The sequence below is a fragment of the Glycine soja genome, chromosome 19 (genome assembly GCF_004193775.1).
Source record: "Glycine soja cultivar W05 chromosome 19, ASM419377v2, whole genome shotgun sequence".
In the NCBI taxonomy this organism is placed as follows: domain Eukaryota; kingdom Viridiplantae; phylum Streptophyta; class Magnoliopsida; order Fabales; family Fabaceae; genus Glycine; species Glycine soja.
The window spans coordinates 27,911,078-27,931,947 of record NC_041020.1 but is presented as its reverse complement, the minus strand read 5'-3'; the positions used below and the strand labels follow the sequence as shown (position 1 = coordinate 27,931,947).

The 20,870-nt window shown below is 36.5% G+C and overlaps 1 protein-coding gene across 1 annotated transcript; it reads right to left on the bottom strand.

Annotated features, from left to right (window-relative positions):
- Positions 1-4,041: 4,041 nt before the first annotated feature.
- On the bottom strand, positions 4,042-19,091 carry LOC114399680 (leucine aminopeptidase 1-like). The gene is made up of 10 exons (XM_028361891.1): positions 18,801-19,091; positions 17,969-18,386; positions 16,872-17,066; positions 14,543-14,768; positions 8,720-8,846; positions 8,129-8,224; positions 5,926-6,003; positions 5,268-5,328; positions 4,771-4,958; positions 4,042-4,383 (listed from the first exon to the last, which is right to left on the bottom strand). The coding sequence occupies exons 1-10, from the start codon at positions 19,029-19,031 to the stop codon at positions 4,255-4,257; spliced, it is 1,749 nt and encodes a 582-aa protein (XP_028217692.1). The 5' UTR covers positions 19,032-19,091; the 3' UTR covers positions 4,042-4,254.
- Between the last annotated feature and the right edge of the window lie 1,779 nt (positions 19,092-20,870).

The window sequence follows — 20,870 nt, the reverse complement described above, 5'->3', positions numbered from 1 at the left end:
CTTATCGCGCTTGCGACCCCTTCCATAACCTTACACTTCTCAATAAGGTGTTATATGGGTTTTGAAAGGGATAATTCTGCATCAAATAAAGAGAAATAAAAAAGCAAAACATGAAAAAGTTGTTTTTGTTTTTTATTTTTAATGGGACATTTGAGATAAAAAAAAAAGACTTTAGATTATAAAATTTTAAGGATTTTCTAGATTATCAATTATAGGATATCAACAGGATCCTGAAACATATGATTCTCTCAAATAATAAATAAACCAATGATATGTACCTTTCTCCATAGTAAAGCTTCTCTCCGATGTACTTTGATTTCTTGAAAGAAGAGAGAAACAAGATTTTACTCCCTTGACTATTATTTCTGTCTCTCTACATTTGTGATGACCAGAGATTAGAAAGAATACTTTTCTGTCAGGAAGGAGATCTTGTTTCACGTTAGTGGGTATTAACATCCTTTTATAACTACTACTCCCATCAAGTAGCAGTTACCTCTAGAAATTTCTCCTATTTAATCCAATTACAATTTAGTTCTTAATTATTAATCATTTATTTATTAATCCCTACATAAGTCACATGTCTCTCACATGAGACATTAATTCTAACATTCTCCCACATGGCTCATGTGACATTACTAAACATTATGGACTAAATAAATAAATAACTAACATAATACGCATTAAAAAAATGACTAAACCGTTTTATACATTGAGTACATCATAATTTCATGATTAAGAATACGAACCAATTTGAGTCATAGCAGTTGTACATCACTTAATCGACATAGTCCCTTCCATGTACTACAAATTAGTCTTCTCCTTAATATGAACATTAGTTAGGAATACATAATTGGTCCAACATAATGTCTTTATTCAAGACAAACCTATTAACATTACTCTAACACAAATATGCATGCAAACATAGAGAACAAGTAATCAGAAACATATCATGAATGAGCTTAGAGTGTCATTAAAAATACATAAGGTAAATTACACTTAATGATCATCAATAACAATAATGTTCTCATATTTTCAACATGTTCTATAAATGTCATGGGAGGTAATCCCTTTGTTAAAGGGTCAGTTATCATAAGGTTTGTGCTAATATGTTCTATTGGCATTCTTTGTTTCTGAACTTCTTCCTTCACGACAAAGTACTTCAATTCCATGTGCTTAGCACCCTTAGAGTACTTGTCGTTCTTAGAAAAAATATTGTTGCAGAGTTATCACGGTACATTTTCAGTGGCCTAGCAATACTGTCAACAATTCCAAGCCCTGAAATAAAGTTTCGAAGCCAATTAACCTGAATTTTAGCCTTAAAACATGCTACAAATTCAGCTTCCATTTCTTTTCGTTCCAAATCATTTCTAGGACATTATGCGAGACTAAATTTGTCTCCTTTTTGAATTGGAATGGGTGATGTTGAGCACTTTTCCATCTCGAATCTCTCTAGTTCTTTATTGATATATGCTTTTTGAGATAAGCCTAACAATCCTTGTGATCTATTACGGAATATTTCTATCCCTATCACATAGCTTACCTCACCCATATCTTTCATTTCAAAGTTACTAGAGAGAAACTTCTTAGTCTCATTAAGAAGACGCAGATCATTACTTGTAAGCAATATATCATTAACATACATAATTAGAAAAATAACCTTACTCACACTGACCTTCAGATATATACACCGATCAACAGTATTTTCCCTAAATCTAAAGGAAACAATGGTATCATTAAACTTCAAATACCATTGACGGGAAACTTGCTTAAGACTGTATATTGATTTCTTTAATTTGCACATCATGTGTTCCTTTCCTTCAACTGAAAACCTTATTGGTTGGTCCATATAAACATTTTCCTCTAAATCTCCATTAAGAAAGACAGTTTTCACATCCTTCTGATGTAGCTCCAAGTCATAATAGGCTATTATTGTCATGATAATTTTGAAAGAATCCTTTCATGAGACCAGTGAAAACGTCTCTTTATAATCAATATCATCTTTCTGAGTAACTCCCTTAGCAACAAGTTTAGCCTTGTTACGTTCAAGGTTGCCATGAGATTCACGTTTATTCTTGAAGATCCACTTACAACTAGCTCTCTTACAGCCCTTTGGCAATTCTACAAGGTTCAAAACACCATTATGTTCCATGGAATTTATCTCTTCTTTCATGACATTTAACCACTTCTCAAAATTATCACAACTTATTGCTTGTGAAAATGAAACTGGATCATTACCATTAACGCTTAAGTTTGTTTCTGTTTCATGTAGGTATGCCACATAGTCATTCAAAATAGTTGGTCTTCTTTCTCTTTGTGACCTCCTTAATGTCACTTCTTGTGGTTCTTTCACAATAGGTTCATTATGTATCATGGGCTCATTATTGCGTTGCTCTTCTTCATTATTGTTTTGAACAACAATTAAAAGAGCAATCACTTTACTGCTAGAGACACAAGCTAAAGGGACTTGCACTCTAACTTCTTTAATTTTCACATCTCGTGGAATTGTACTTCCACTAATTTCACTATTTTCAATGAACCTTACGTTTTCAGTTCCCACAATTCTCATACTATGATTAGGACAATAAAACATATACCCCTTTGACTTTTTTGGATAACCAATGAAATATCCACTGATTGTTCTTGTATCCAATTTTCTCTCTTGTGGATTATAAACCCTTATTTCTGCCTAGCAACCCCAAACATGCAGGTGCCTTATACTAGGTATCCTATTCGTCCACAGTTCAAAATGTGTCTTTTGAATTGTCTTACTAGGAACCCTATTCAACAAATACATGACAATTTTCAAGGCATACATCCACAAAGATATGGGTAAAGTTGAATTACTTAACATACTTCTAATCATATCCATTAAAGTTCTATTACAAATTTCTGATACATCATTTTGTTGTGGTGTACCAGGTATTGTGTATTGCGCACAAATACCACGTTTCTGAAGGAATTTAGCAAATGGATCTGAATGTTGCCCAATTTTATCGTATCTTCCATAATACTCACCACCACTTCTATCCTAACAACTTTTACTTTTCTGCCTAATTGTCTTTCTATTTCATTGTAAATTTCTAAAATATCCACTGCTTGAGATTTCTCATGCAGTAAGTAAACATAATCATAACGTGAATAATCATCAATAAAGGAGATAAAATATATTTCTTTTTTGAAAGAATTAACATCAAAAGGTTCACAAATATCAATATGCACAATTTTAAGAAACTAAAAGCAATTCATGCACATTCCATATACGTTTTCCAATTCATGCACGTAAGATTCAAAAGAATTGGAAAATGTACAAAGCTTTCGGCTTATGGTGCAAATTTATTCTCAAAAGATGAAACATAAGCCATATTTTATGGCCTCCCAATAAATCAGGGACACGTAAATGTGAGAGAGAAATTATTTACCAACCTAGGAATTGGTCATGTGCATTCAACACCATGCCACTTGTCGCTTTCTTTCTCAAAAATTAGAATTCAACAATAATAAAATATTGATACACCATATTATGCCAATAAAACAATACATGCAACGAAAAATAAAATCCTTAAATTTCATATTTAGGGTTCATAAAATTTGGAGAAAAAATATCATTAATAGAGAATCATATAATTTCATAACATAGCCTCGTATAATTTCATAACATAGCCTGTGATATCACATGTAAAACTTTTAAGAGTTTCATAGATTAACGATTATAAAAAACCAACAGGATTTTGAAACCTATGATTCTCACAAATAATAAATAAACAATGCGTATCTTTCTCCATAGTGAGATTTCTCTCCGGTGTACTTTGATTGCTTGAAAGAAGCTGTCTCTCTGCATTTGTGATGACTAAAGATTATAGAGAATATTTTTCTTTCAGGAAGGAAATCTTGTTTCACTTAGTGAATATTAATCTCTTTTATAACAATTACTCTCATCAAGTAACAGTTATCTCTAGAAACTTCTCCTATTTAACCCAATTACAATTTAATTCTTAATTATTAATTATTTATTTATTAGTCCCTACATAAGTCACATGTCTCTCACATGAGACATTAATTCTAACATAGATATGTTGCAAGAACATTTATGTTGGCCACACACATGAAACATGATGCATCCTAATAAAAACATTTTAAATACACTGAAATATGGCTAAAATCTGCCTCGGGGCACACACCTTTTATATCCCTTCAGATAAGTTATTAGTATATATATCACACTACAATTGAACAAGATTTCATTTCAGTTCGCATTTAAGATGCGTTCCTCAAAACCCATTCCACCAAAGTAGCAACACCAAATCCTGTTGCACAGCGCTGCTTTTCATTCCACACCGGACCAGCCATGTCAATATGCATCCATTGAACCTTCTCGTCAACAAACTGCAAAAACAAAATTGTTTTAGAAAACTGTGATATAAAGGTACAAGAGGACTGCAGATAAAGGCCAGACAACTAAGACGCATGTCAGTATTTACAAAGCAGCTGTTTTCCCTCCCATTAAGTTCCTTCATATAAATAGTTTCTACACAAAATTCTCCCTCCAAATCAAGAGTCCAAACAGTTCTAATATCATTCAACATTTCAACCCACTTCATGAGCAACACTCCTACCAAAAGTTGCAGTGAAACACAAGCATGTGTACAAAAAATGAAGTTCGGAAAAGGGGTATAGCATTTAAATATTATTACCACCCCGTAGTGGCAACAGACAATTATGTTAACAAGAGAAGTGAAAACAATAAAATGTTTCAATAGGACATAAGCGTACCTGCTTTAAGAAAAGAGCCGCAGTAATAGCACTACCTGGTCGACCACCAGTGTTCACCATATCAGCTACTCCTGATTTCATTGACTCCCAGTAACTTTCTTCTAACGGCAACCTCCATAGTTTCTCCCCACTCGCTTCAGAAGCATCAAAAACTTCTTTTGCCAGGTCATCACTTGGTGTAAACACACCTTTGAAAACAATAATGTGTCAATAATCGGCTGATAATGCATACTTCATTGCATGAGTTCAGCAGTTAATGAGAATATAAGTGCCAGGAGGAAAAGATAACATCATGTGGCAACTTTCACAGACATGTCTCTTTCAGGTTTTACCTCCCCCAGAGCTTAGCTCTCCTCCTTCCCCGCAATATTACACGTTTAAATTGCCAACTATATATTTGGCCTTTTATTTTTTTTTAAAAAAACTAGCAAATATCTGTAAACAATCATTCAAATCAACAAACAATACTTATCATTTTAAGTTTATATTATAATTACCTGCAATTGAGGATCCAAGACCAATTATGCAGGCCCCAGTTAATGTTGCCAGGTCAACTATCTGGAGAACAATTGATCAACTTGTTAGCAGAGTTCTAAAACCAAACTATACACCTAACTAGCTTGTTTAAACTACATAATCAAACTCAAAAATATAATGACAGCCACACTAGGTGTTTCTAAACACAAATTTCGAAGTTAGTACTTGCTGTACAAATGTTTTTAAACAGACTGAACAGGAATGGAATGCCACAGGTATTTTAACAATGAAAAATACCATTCTACAAATAATTGAATTTTAGTTCAGCAGGACAAATTGGAAAGTTTATGACATTTTCTAGCTGTTAGAAATGAAATCATTAGTGACCAAATCAAACAATCACGAAATGTTAAATTTTAAACCAATGCATTATTGTTGATAAATTGATATTATTGACTTCACAAGAGAAATTACAATTAGCTCAAATGAATCTTGTCCAAACAGATATATATAGAACAGAAACTCTAACTAACTATTGTAACTATCTGTAACTAGCTGACAACTGTGTACAAACTAACTAGGGGTTAACTCTAACTGGTAGAGTTAACTTAAAGAGTATACACCTCACAATTATGATTTATGTAAATATTAGAAAGATTCAGATTCATAGCAGCATACCTTTTCAGCACCCTGGTTACAAGCATACACCAGAGCATCTGCCAGGGTAAGCCTACCCTCTGCATCTGTGTTATTAACCTACACAAGAGGTTAAACCAATGTCATACACCTGTGCTATTATATAGATCTAAGAGGTCAAAACTTCAATTCATAGACTTTCACAGATTTAAACGTACTTATTTATTATTGTCATAGATATGGCTAGCAGTAGCTCAGATTTCCAAATATTCACTAAGAACAATTACAATTTTTTTTTCTAAAACAAACATATATTGGGGCAAGTAAAAAACGTAGAAAGGAAAGAAAACTGATTTAAGTGAAACAACTAGAGTTAATATATATAAAAAAAAAATGAAAATAACTGAAACTGTTCAGCCTAACAAACCCTACACTGACTATGCAATTTGGACTGATTAAATAGAAAAAGCTATGCAGGATATTCCCAAGTATCGACAATCGATGCAAGCTACAATACAAACAATGGCATAATGTAATGAAATGAAATGATATGTACACAACTGTCAGCTAGTTACAATAGTTAGTTAGAGTTATTTTTAATTATTTATTTTAAGTACATATCAGCATGAATTTATTTTAAGGAAGCGACTGGAAAATCTATAATTTGAATTTTTATTATTTTATAAATCAAAGGACATATATCAGGGGCAACATTCCATCACATACTGTACTAAACCAGAGTTTCATCCCCAAATAGAAATGCTTTAGGGAAACTTTCCTCTAAAGGAAGTAACTAATACTAATGGCAATGAATCCTGTATCCAGTCTATTCCAATTCAATCCAATCTGGTGTATCAGATTATTTCAGCTCCAGAAATAACTCAGGACTAGATCAGTTTGTTCCCAAAAAAACACAAAAGTTTCATATCATATAGAGACCCAGTTATTTGGTTTTCAATCTTCGACTCCATTCCATTCTACTTCTTGGACACTACCAGTCACTGTTGATACTTGATGATGGAGGTGAAATTTGACAGGTTTAGTTTAGTGATTCTAAACCATTGAACCAGCTCTTATCCACCAAAGCAGCTCTTATTACACTCAAATTTGGGTCCTAGTCTTCAAGAAACAATTTTTAACTACCGCGTCACTTGTGTTCCTACTTGTTGTTGAAATTATGAAGTTTTAGGTATTGAGGGAGGAACCTTCAAAAAAAGGTATTGAGGGAGGAAGAAAGATAAAAGAAAATGATTTGATATTAACTGAGATGTATTACAATGTATTGCTATGTTAATAAAACCTAGTGCACTAACCCATATGTCTACTAATCATAATCCTAACTAATTAGGGAAACAAAATATGCTAACCAATACTAAGAAACCATGATGAAATAGGGAAACTAAAACAAAGGATAATTTAAGATACGAGAAGATACTTTCATATAATATAACACTCTTCCGGAAACCAAAGCTTACTAAATTTCTAAGTGTATTACAAATATGGTGGAGATTGCAACCCTGACAGAAACACAACGACGAAATATGATAGAAAGATGTCAGAAAAATGCAGAGGAGAAGGAAACCAGTGAAGGAGGAGGCAGGAATGAAGAAAATGAGTAGGGACAGTCAGAAGGAAACAGGAACAGAGACCGTACACTAGAGATGAAACACAGTAAGAGAGATAGTTAATTTGAAGGAAAACTAATGAAAATTAAGATGTAATCTGAACATAAGGGAAGTCAGCAATGGAATAATAATGGGATAGGTCATGGAGGATGATACTACTCCAATACCATGTTGAAATTATTAGTTTTAGGTATCGAGGGAGGAGAGGAGATAAAAGAGAATGATTGATTTTAATTGAGATATATTACAATGTAATGATGTCTTCATAATACCAAGAGCAGTAACCTTTATTTATATTAATTATAAGCCTAACTAATTAAGGAAACAAATCATGATTAAATAATGAAATTAGTAACCAATTATTGGAGATAATGAGGAAATAGGGAAACTAAACCATACGGATAATCTAAGATATTATAAGATGTGGTATGATATTTTCATATATTCTAACACATATCATATGTTTTCTTATGAAAATGAAAAGATCACATAGTAATGGTTGAAAACATAATCGGGAAAATAAAAATCCACCCAATAGGCCAATTGTCTCAATACCATACATAGTAACTTAAATTTACATGCGTACAAATCAAAACAATATGAACCTAATAAATTCTCACCTCTATAGTCTTTCCATTTGAAGCTGTGACAATATCTCCAGGCCTCATACCTGTTCCACTTATCATATTCTCACAAGCTGCAACTATAAAATGAACCTGCACATGCAGGGTTTTTAAACTGGGATATAAGATGCATTTTTTGTGCAAAAAGATGAACAAAGAAGCTATAAGCACAATCCTATTCAACAACATATGCAAGGGTACATAGATACACTAGACAACACAAGCATTCCACTACAACCAAAATACATGAAAAACAACAGCATAAACTACTCAGTAATCACTACTGCAAAATTTTGGCCTCTTTCCTGTTACCAAAACCTTTAAAAGGAGTCAAGAGAAACTGCCACAGTAACTCCGAACAGATTATTCTAAAGCAGAGTAGCCACCCAATTCATATTCAATAGTTCAATGATGAAACATCTAAAACGAGATAAAATTTTCCTCTCATTCTTGCATACATAAAGCCACCACTGACTACTAACTAGTTACCAAGCAGAGGCTTTTAACATTACTTTGAAAGTTAGCAAGATAACAGAAAATGTGAAACAATAAAATGAAAAGTAGTGAGCAATGATATAAATGACAGACCTCCACTCCAAGAGGTTTGATCTGACCTAGAGCTTTTGCTGCTCCAAAAACTGCAGCAGAACCGCCCATATCAAATTTCATAAGTTCAATCAAACAGCCAGGTCCTGTCTTGATGTTGTAGCCACCACTAATAACATGCAAATAAAAAAAAAAGAACAAAGAAAAATTGTAATTATTACTGTTAGGTTCAAACCCTCTGGTTTTCGAGGAACCAGCACCTCCAGCAAGCAAAGGGAAGAAGAAGAGGAATAACGAGGAAGAAAATGAGGAATGGATTAATTCATTGCATGCCTTGCTTGTTATTTACATTCTATATTTATAGACTCCTTCATAACAGAAAATGATTTCAGAATATTTGGCCTAACGAATTTTATTCCTCTTGTCCCCTAGGATCAGACAAACTCAAGCAAGGAATTCCTAAAAGGATCTTTCTAGAAGCTGACTCTCCTCACACTGCCTCAAACGTAGTCATTGAGGTAAGCGGGTTTTATAATTCTTCTCTTGGTCTTGGCTGCTACCTGCACCTCCCTTTCTTCTCTTGTACCTCCTGCTTGTGCCTCTGTTTGAGCATTCGTATAATCCCTCGGCCCTTGGAAGACCACCTTGTCCTCAAGGTGGTAGTTGTGACAGAGCTGTTCCCAATCCTCCCATGTAGTGTCGTCTGGGGAAAGGCCATTCCATTGAACGAGGACTTCCCACGTATCTCCATTAGAAGCGCGACGAGTATCCAGAATGGCTAGCGGAAAAACAAGGGGCTGATCATGGAGTAATTCAATAGGCAGAGGAATTCCTACCATATTTTCCGATGAACCACGAAAAGGTTTCAGCTTAGAACAGTGAAATATTGGGTGGATTTGCACTCCCTCTGGTAGCTGTAACTTGTAAGCCACGGGTCCAATGCGTTCTACAACCTGAAAGGGTCCATAGAAACGCTTGGCCAGTTTACCGGTTAAAGCCTGAGCTCCCCTTGCAGTTACCTGCCAGCGAGGGCGCAACTTGAGGAGGACCCAATCTCCCATCTGGTAATTAACTGCACGCCTTTTATTATCAGCTTGAGATTTCATTGCTGCCTGAGCCTTGAAGAGCTTACTCCGAATGGCCTGGAAAGTGGTGTCTCTGTCAATCATCATCTCTTCCACAGCGTCGACCTTGGAGGACCCCGAGATGTATTCTGCAAAATTAAAAGGTTTTCGGCCAAAGGTGACTTCATAAGGGGTAGCCCCAGTCCCTACGTTCCAAGAAGTGTTGTGGGACCACTCCACCCAAGGCAGGAGGTTTCCCCAAAAGCTCGGCCGATGAACAAAAGCTCTCAAGTACTGCTCAATTACGCGATTCAAAACTTCTATCTGGCCATCCGTTTTGGGATGGTATGGCGAGCTCATCCGAAGAAGGGTACCACTTGCATGGAATAGGTCTTGCCAGAACCTGCTGATAAACAGGGGATCTCGATCGGAGACTAAGCTCCGAGGGATGCCATGGATTTTAACTACAATGTTGATGAACAATGAGGCAGTCATGTGAGCTGTGTGGGTAGCAGGAAGCATACCAAGGTGTATTCCCTTGGAAAACCGATCAACAACCACCAAAATTGTGGTGTTACCCTGATACGGAGGTAATCCAACAATAAAGTCCAGGGAGAGATCCTCCCAGGGTCGATTTGGTACCGGCAAGGGGCATAGAAGACCAGCTATCTTTCGTGCTTCATACTTAGTCACTTGGCAATCAACACATTTGGCCACAAATTGCTTGACGTCATCCCTAAGTCCCGGCCACTGAAAGTTTTCTAAGATACTAGCTAACGTTTTAGTCACCCCTGCGTGACCACCTGTGGGCGTTGCGTGGTACTCAGTGAGCAGAGTATTAATGAGTGGAATTCCCCTAGGTAACCAAATGCGGCCTGAATGCAACACCAGATTCTGCGAGAGAGAAAACTGAGGATGATCCTGGGGTTTATCACGAATAGATTGCCGGAGTGCTGTGTACTCGGAGTTTGCTTCCAACGGTTTCCGAAGCTCCTCTAGGAAAGTCAACGTTGGAACTGACAAGATCAAAGACAGGGAGGAAGCTATCTCCGGTAGCCGCGATAAGGCATCTGCGGCCTGATTATGGCTGCCTGAACGATAATGAATCTCATAATCGTAGCCCATCAATCTTGCCAAATACATATGCTGCTTCGGCGTTTGAATTGTTTGAGTTAGTAGCTCCTTGAGGCTACGATGATCAGTGAGGATAATGAAGTGATGGCCCAGGAGGTATTGCCTCCATTTCTTCACCGCCGTGGTTATTGCGCATAATTCCCTAACATAGGTTGAAGACCAGAGAAGTTTCTGACTGAACGGTTTACTAAAGAAAGCAATGGGGTGTCCCTGTTGTGAGAGAATTGCCCCCATGCCCACCCTAGAGGCATCGGTCTCCACCGTAAAGGGCAACTCGAATTTAGGTAGGGCGAGGACTGGTGCTGAAGCTAGTGCCTGCTTGAGCTGCTCGATAGCCATTTGAGCTTGGGTGGTCCACTTGAAAGGTTCGACGGTCGTTACCGCGACCAACGGAGCCGCAATCGTTGCATACCCACGAATAAATCTGCGATAAAACCCAGCCAAGCCTAGGAAGCTTCTTACTGCCCTGGTGGAGCGTGGTGTCGGCCACTGGTGAATGGCGGTGACCTTCGAAGCAACTGGTTCAACACCCCGGCCTAAGACAAGGTGCCCCAAATATTCCACCTGAGGTTGCGCAAAGAAACACTTAGACAATTTCAAAGCAAATTGATTATCAAGCAGAATTTGAAAGGCGGTTTGCAAATGCAGCAAATGATCCTCCAATGAGGTACTATATATCAGGATATCGTCGAAGAAGACGATAATGAAATGGCGAAGGTATGGCCGGAAAATCATATTCATGGTGGTCTGAAACGAGGAGGGTGCATTGCACAACCCGAACGGCATTACGCGGAACTCGTAATGACCATGGTGAGTTCGGAAGGCAGTCTTGGGAACGTCAGCCTCATTCATACGAATCTGATGGTACCCCTGGAGTAAGTCCAGCTTCGAAAAGCATGTGGCACCCCCCAATTCATCTAGCAGCTCGTCAATTATTGGGATGGGGAACCTATCCTTCACTGTGACGACGTTCAAGGCACGATAGTCGACACAAAACCGACACGTGCCGTCAGGTTTCTGCACCAGTAAGACCGGCGATGAGAAAAGGCTCGTGCTAGGTTGAATGAGCCCTTGTTGCAGCATGGAGTCAACTTGAAGCTCAATTTCGTGCTTCTGGTAGTGAGGGTAGCGATACGGGAGCACATTGACAGGCAGGGAGTGAGGGAGCAGATGAATATGGTGATCGGTGGTTCGCGGCAGAGGTAGAGACTGTGGGTGTTGAAAGAGAAACTCGTAGGAGGCAAGTAAATGCTGAATTTCAGGTGGTAGCTTATGTGTGGTGGCCGCTGTTGGTGTCTCGGGAACCAAGGTGATGTGAAAGTATGAAGCAATGGGTTGATGGCGATAAAGGCGGTGAAACTGGTGTTGTGTGAGAACCCGTGCTGGTCGCATGTTCCCCTCTAAGTTCAACCAATTGATCTTGGTGAAAGAATTGCATGGATAAGGTACTGTAGTTAGTCAACACCAGACCCAGCGTCTTGAGCCATTGTACCCCCAGTATGACATTGGCCCCTGAAATTGGGAGAATGTAGAGATCAAGGGTGAAGGTGTTATTCTGAATGCACACTAACACGTCTTCGCAAACACTAGCACACTCCAAGTATTGACCATTTCCTACCATAACACGAAGAGGCGTTGAGATCGTCTGGCACGGTAAGCTCAGGGAGGTGACCACCTGAGGTTGGACGAAATTATGAGTGCTACCGCCGTCAATGAGGACGGTAACACGATGGTCGGAGATAAAGCCCACTAAATGGAGTGCCTTGGGTGCTAAGTGGCCCGAAAGTGAATTCAAACTGATTTGGGCCTGGAGCGGGTTTGGGCTGTCGGGTGGGTCTGGATTTGGGTTTGGGTCGCCCAAGTCTATATTAGACCACGAAGGATCATCCTCTTTTGCTATCATGAGGAGAACCCTAGAGGCGCATCTATGCCCTCTGTGGTACTTCTCGTCACAAGTGAAGCACAAGCCGCGCTCGCGGCGGGAGGAGATCTCGTTCGAGGTGAGCCGTCATACCGGAGGTGGAGGCGATCGAGGAGGTGACGACAAAAGTGGAGGCAAGGGAGTGGTGCGCGAAGGGGCCGGAAGCAAATGTTGTGGGGGTGCACGTGGGGTCGAACGGCATGAGGAAATCTTCTCCTCCTGGAGGCATGCGAGGCCGGCGGCCTGGACCAACGTGAGGGGCTGATGAGCTTGCACCTCCCTCCTAATGTCGGGCGCGAGACCAGAGATGAAACACGCCAGGAGAAATGGTGGTGGCAAGCCAATGATTCGATTCGCCAGATTCTCGAATTCAAACAGGTAATCCGCTACCGTACTCGTCTGTGTGAGTTTGAAGAGCATGCTGGTAAGGTCGTCGTACTGCGACGGCACAAACCGTGTCTGTAAGGCCTGCAAAAATGCCGGCCACGATGTAAATTGGGCGTTGCTTGTCATGTATTGAAACCAAGCCAACGCTTGTCCTTCCATGTAGAAGGAAGCGATGATGAGGCGTTCCTTGTCTGGTGTATTGTGATATTAGAAGTATTGGTTGATCTTAAAGATCCAACCCAATGGTTCTGTGCCATCGAAACGGGAAACTTCTAATTTCATTTTGTGTGTGGATGCAGGGACAGGGGGCTGATGATGGGGAGTTGGGTTTGGTGAGGCAGAGGAAGGGGATGAAGGTGAGAAGCGGTGGAGGATTTCGTCTAGTTTCAGGGACATGGAATGCATCATGTCACCGAGGCGAGCAAGTACCTCTGTGAGCTGTGGTGAAGAATCAGCCATGGAGGCAACGAGAGCACCAATTGTTAGGTTCACACCCTCTGGTTGTCGAGGAACCAGCACCTCCAGCATGCAAAGGGAAGAAGAAGAGAAATAACAAGGGAGAAAATGAGGAATGGATTAATTCATTGCATGCCTTGCTTGTTATTTACATTCTATATTTACATTCATAACAGAAAATGATTTCAGAATATTTGGCCTAATGGATTTTATTCCTCTTGTCCCCTAGGATCAGACAAGCTCAAGCAAGGAATTCCTAAAAGGATCTTTCTAGAAGCTGGCTCTCCTCACACTGCCTCAAACGTAGTCATTGAGGTAAGCGGGTTTTATAATTCTTCTCTTGGTCTTGGCTGCTACCTGCACCTCCCTTTCTTCTCTTGTACCTCCTGCTTGTGCCTCTGTTTGAGCATTCGTATCAATTACTGTTAAATAAAAAATAACAAAAGCCAAAGGAGAAATTACTCTTATCCACCCTGATCTGTCTCTCCAAATACACTTCCCCCTAAATTTCAGCATATTCCACATTGATCTATCATCCTATTACCTATAGCCCCCTAATCATCAAGTTGTCCACAAATTGTAATGGAAACAAACATCACATGATCTCCTGTTACTTCTTTGATTACAAAGGCAAACACAAATTTTACTTTAAAAATAACTTCAAAATGGAGGATGACAAGTGTGATAAGGAAATGTGCACTGCATTCTGTTATTATCATTCAGTCTGTCTAAAATACAACAGACCTTCCTTATTTATAGACAGCTACCTAACAGCCATAAAATAACAGAAGCTGACTAAAACTAACTGACTGACATCTTTTCTTTTTATATTTACATATCAAAATCTCATTTCATGTCTTGTGTTGCAGCTAAAACAAAAAGAGACATGGTTAAATTAAGTACCTATCAAAAGTCAAACCTTTTCCGACTAATGCTAACTTGACATTGACAGGTCCAGTTGGTGGTTTATAACACAGATGGATAAAATGAGGAGGATTTGCTGAGGCTGCAGCAACACCAAGATAGGACCCCATTTTCAATTCTTTACACTGCTCAGCATCTAATATTTTGGCAGTAAAAACATCATTATATGTTGAAGCAATCTTTGATGCCTCTTCAGCCAATACCCCTGAGGCAAATAATTCATCAAGGACAGATCAATTCCTAGAAATGCAAAAGAAACTCACACATGTTGCAATGAAACTGTAAAAATGTTTCAACTACCTGCCCTGTTACTGCAAGGCCAAGGAAATGTGTTCACTTTAGAGAGAAAAGGAGTAATATACATCAATGAGAAAATCAAGGTAATCTATTTAAACAACTTCATCCCTTATTATACATGTGCATGTATTGCCTTTTGTCACAATTTCAACCACTGATTTTCAAATCAGTGGCTACAACTGCTCCCTTTTCCCTCTAAATTGAATTCATCGCTTCAAAAGAGGCAAATCCATATATATAGGGGGGTGTCAAATGAGAGCATGAAAGGAGCTAAGTTTTACCGTCTACATAACATTAAGTGGACAAGTTAACTCTTCTCACACTTTCGCATGATATGTTCCACACACACATGGTTGTTGAAACTCTCAAGTCTACTTTTAACAATGTTTTGAAAACCGGACTGGTCATTAAACCAATGAGAACTTCAAGGCTCAATGGTTGAACTGTAGTTAACCTAGTAAAAATTAAGTAATATTTTTAAATATTTTAATATAACTTTAACAATTTTTAATTTGAATGTTGAAGTTATTAGTAAAATAAAAAATATAAATAAGTATACTCTTTTTTAGTCTCTCCTTCTATTTTCACCTATTTAAAGAAAAAAATAATATAGTTAAATCATTTAAGTGGCAGCTGCAAAATTTAAACTAATGCTATAAGTTAAAATTTTGTAATTAGATTATCTACACCAAATTCAACTACAAAAGACGTTAGACAATATCCCAGCAATTAAATACCTTGTTAATTGAAAAAGGCAAAATGTTGTAATATGTTGAGTCTTCCCTCATCCAAAATTTAAAGTCACACATCGAAACAATCCCATTATTAAAAAAAAAAAAAATGAATCCCCACATTGGTAGTGTAAGGCACATGAAGTTATTGAAGTCCAACATGGGTGACGGGCAAATGTAGGCACAAAAAATCCACATCGGTAGTGTATTGTAGAAGGGAGATATGTAATATTATAAAAAACAGGCTTTATTGAGCTTTCAGAGTAACCAGTTGAAACTGTTGAAGCACTGGTTTACACAGTTTAAAGCCGTTTTGCCGGTTTAACAATGATTTTTTTTATAAAAAACATTTTTTGTTTATTTGGACTGGATTCCAAACCACACTGGTTTACACGGTTTTAAGTTGTTTTACTGGTTTAACAACGATTTTTTATAGAAATGGTTTTTTGTTTATTTGGACTGGATTCCAGGCCATTTCCCGGTCTAACTAGGCCGGTCCGGTTCAGTTTTTAAAACCATGACTTTTCAATTCTTACAAGTTCATGATCTTTGGATATAAAAATAACTTAACTCTCTTTTTGTCAAATTCATACAAACAGAAAATTCCTATTCTACTATCAAATTTAAAAACCTGAATTTACACATGGTTTTGGCCTGAAAATGCATAGTTTTCACCAATTTTGTTGGGTACTTGAATTAATTTTACAATTTCATTGATATCACTGTCCTGTTTTATTAAACTACAAAATAATGCACATAGCAAAAAATTAAAACATAAGGCATAAACAGTGGAATTCAACAACCATGCATTCGCGTGTATGGCCCAGTTTGTATCAGCTTTTAGTCTACAAGAAGTTTCCAATTGTAAAATTCCACATTTTAAAAAAAAAGAATGTTTTTATTAAAATACACAATTTTATGCTTTTTTGATGTGCTTGTCTAAACTTTTTTTTTAAAAAAAAAAAAGCATTTTTCTGCCTTCTTTTAAAGAAGCAATTCCTATATATTTCTTAAAAAATCACATTTTTTAGAATTACTTTTTTTAAATTTAAACAAACTAAAAAATCACTTCTTTAAGAATCACTTTTGTTAGAATTACTTTTTTAAAATGTAAACAAACTGACCTGTTATCTTCTAAAAAGTTGAGATGTATAAGTTAATTTTAACTCATGCCAAAAGCCTGATTTATGTTAATTTCTTAATAGAGCTTGTTAAGAAGTTTAATCAAATTGGCCTCTACACCTACAACCTATAAACACAATTAAAAGTTTGATATGAACCTGGCGTGAGCACATTAGCCGGAGAATTCACAAGCTCCCTTCCGAGAATGATTCCAGAAGAAATGTCAGCTGCATACTTAAGTTTCTTCTCCAATTCAGGTCCAGTTCCAAGCCCAATAATATCCACCGAACTAAGCACTGATTTCTTCGACTCTGACTTGTACCTGTTATCCTCAAAAGTTCCCAGCAAAGTCCCTGCCACACACCTCAATCTTAATGTAAAATCACAAACTTTCAATTAATAAATAGGCTCTATTTAGACAAACTTCAACATATAAGAAGAAAAAAAAAATGTCAAACAAATTCAGCTTCTTCTGTAACTTATAATCAAGGAAAAGATGTGCTTTGAGCCTCAATAATTTCGCTCAAACATGGTCAAGGCATTTGTACTTTCATATTGATGAACTTGGTCTCAAACATGTGAATTTAGTCTCTCCTAACTTCAAAAAGCATGATAAACTTTTAGGGGACGTTTGGTAGGGGAAAAGTTTTTCATACCCGGAAATAATGATTCTTAGAATCACATTCCAGGAAATGTGTAAAATACGTTTATTTAGTTTTAATATATTTTCTGGGAATTAAAGATTAACCATAAAATACATAATTAAAACTTTCACTCAAAGAAAGTTGGATTCCTGCACCCACTCTTCGGAAATGCTTTTGTGGGTAAGTGGACTAAAATTGATTTCCGGGAATCATAGTTTCCTGGAAATCTTTTTTTATTAATTGCATACCAAACGTGAAATCATGGTTTCCCAATCTAGAATTCCTAAGAAAGTAAAAAAATATGTCTACCAAATGATCCCTTAGAAAGGAGGAACTGAATTCACATGGCTTTTAAAGTACAGGGACCTTGATTAGGTTTTCCTGAGAGTGTTATGACAAAGTATCGAAACTAAAAACACATTTTTGCTTATAATTTATACACTTCAGCGTTTGAGCAGAGAACTTCTATAAAAGTTTTCCAATGTTGACTTTAACCTGAGAAACACAATTCATTATAGGTTTTTTCTTTTCTAATTGTTTTCTGCTAATTGAGAAATTTATCCAAACAACACCATACAATGTTATACGTAGATCTTAAACAAAACAAATACCAGATGCGATTGCGGACGCTGTTTTAGGCTTAGACTCGGTGGAGAGTGCGTCGGGAGAGGCAAGCGCGACGGCGACGTGGCCGGCCTGGGCGGACTTGGCGGCAGCGGCAACGGCCTCGCCGAGGGACTTGAACGCGGAGGTGGTGGACGCGGAGGCGCCGAGGCCAAGCAAGGCGACGCGCTTGAATCCGAGTCCGGAAGCGATTCTTAGAACCGTGGACTGCCCAAGTTTGCCGCTGAAGTCCTCTTCGGACGAGACCTGGCCCAACAACCCGCCCAGCTTGGAGTCCAACGCGCTCAGAATCGCGTTCTCGAATCTCGATTCCACGTTTCTCGCGACGTCCTTCTCCGTTACGCCAACGGCGAGAAGGTCCCCTTTCCATTCCGCCACGTCAAGCTCCTTTGCCGCGAAAGAAACCTTCCATATATTTTCCACGCGTCATGTTAATTCAAATTGAAATGAAATTAAGGGAGGCAGAGAAATGAAATTCAAATCCAATTAACCCATTCGGTTTGTGTGCAGTAGTGTAAGATCTCACTGCGTTTATATATAGTTTGTGGACACTGCTGTTAAGATCTCACTATGTTCACTCACTCGAGGTAAAACAATATATTTAATGGAAGAATCGTGTGTTCGATCCCAGGGTGTGCAAAATAAAATTCCTTTGAGCTAGCGTAACAATATATGGCAAGCGGAATTAGTCCTAGTATTAATAATATATTAATATATTTAACGGAAGAATCATGGGTTCGATCCCACGATGTGCAAAATAAAATAAAATTTCTTTTTGTGATCTTTGACTCAGGACAAAAAAAGAAAAATCAAATCTACCTTAAGGGATTCGGTGTTGGCTGGGAGAGTGAGGCCGAGGGTGGCGCGAGCCATGAGCCTGCGCAGTGGTTGTGACGCAAAAGAAAGACGCTGAAACGGCGTGGAGGACCTTAAAGTGAGGGTTTTGAGAAAGAGAGAAGAAAATGAAGAGGGAGTGAGAAATTGAGTGGTGAGAATAGAGGAGAATGAGGAGGAGGAAGCAACTATGGATGACGCCATCTTTGGGTGCATGTGGCTCTATCTTATTTATCGTGGGGTGCGGTGGAGACTTGGCTTTGACATGGCATTGCACTTGCACCATCTCACACAGTCACATTCATTATTTCTATCTCATGGCACAGGAATATCTCGGGTTTTTGTTAAAAGCACCTCGCATATTTACTTATACACCTCCTGTCACTTATTATTCTTACTTTTTCTTTTCCAGAAGTTAGTGGATCCCCTTCTCTCTCCCTTGTACTCCCTTTCATTCCAAATTCCATTGCACCAATTTCTCTTTGCTTACGAATCTGATTTGTTTGTCGATGTCGCCTTCACAGACCATGGGTTTTCACTATGATGTTGTTCTTTCCATGGATCCATATGTCAATGCCAACAAGTCCCCCCTCCTCAATCCTCATTCCCTTTTTATTAAGATTAAAATATCTTTGAATCATATCAATTCTTACAATTGTACAGTAATACAAGTGAAAGACATAATATCAAAGTTATTATGGTACAAATAAAACATGAATGTTTGAAAATTATAAAAAAAACACTTTTATTTTTTAATATAATATAATTAATAAAGTATTTAAATATATAAAAAATTATTTTAAACAATATAATTCTAATAAAATTTATTTTATTTTATTTTTCCAAAAAAATGAAAATTTTAATTTTACCATTTTTTTATAATACAGGATTTTAAAATTATCTTACTTTTTAAGATGAAAAATTATTATAAATAAAATTTAAATATAAATTAGAAATATTAAATATGTTTTTTTTATATTATTTGATATTTATTAGTTTTTAACCTCTTAATTAGTCTTACAACACTTTTAATTGAATAAGTCGTGCATAAGTTTTCAGCTAGTTTATCCGTTAATTTTATACAGAATAACTTATATTTGGTAAAATTAACTTATAATGTTGACCAATTTATAAGATTATATCATTGATGTGTACTAAAGCACATATTTTGGTGTTTGGCCTATTTTTTTTTTTACTTTTTTTTTCCTTTAAAGGACAAGATCGGCCAAAAACTTTATATATATATATATATATATATATATATATATATATATATATATATATATATATATATATATATATATATATATATATATATATATATATAATTTTATAGTTTTATTCTTATCGATGATGAACATTCAAATATAAGTTATATCAGTTTTAAAATTAATTTGAACTAAAATTAATCTTACAAAATCAATTTTATCCATACTCATTTAAACACACTTACAAAAGCACAATGCTCGATTCCTACCTATCACGTTTTCATAAGATATATTTGTTTTTCTGCAACTTCTCAAATGTTTTATCACGGCTTAATCAACTCTTGCTTTTCCTCGTAACATATTAATTTTCATTAGTTAAATTATATTTGATACATAAATTAGTTGTTCGATAAAAAAACAATAAAATAACACACAAAATAATAAATTTATCCACCAATTTAATGTTACTATTATTTCTCTTTAGTAGTTTTAAATAATTAAATTATATTTTTTTATCAGGATTAAATTATATATTTGATACATAAACTTATGAAAAATAATAAAATAACAGATAAAAAATAATTTTATCCTCCAATATAATGTTACTATTAATTCTATTTATTAGTTTTAAATAATTAAATTATATATTTGATACATAAATTTAGTTGTTCAGTAAAAAAATTAATAAAATAACACATAAATTAAATAAAATATTATTATTTTATAAATATATTTTTATTGAAAGTGATAATTAGTTTTAAATAGAAATATATATATTTTTTTTTATCAATCGACCTTTAATTCAAAAGGAGATTTTAAGCTAATAAAGATGAAAATTCGAAAACAA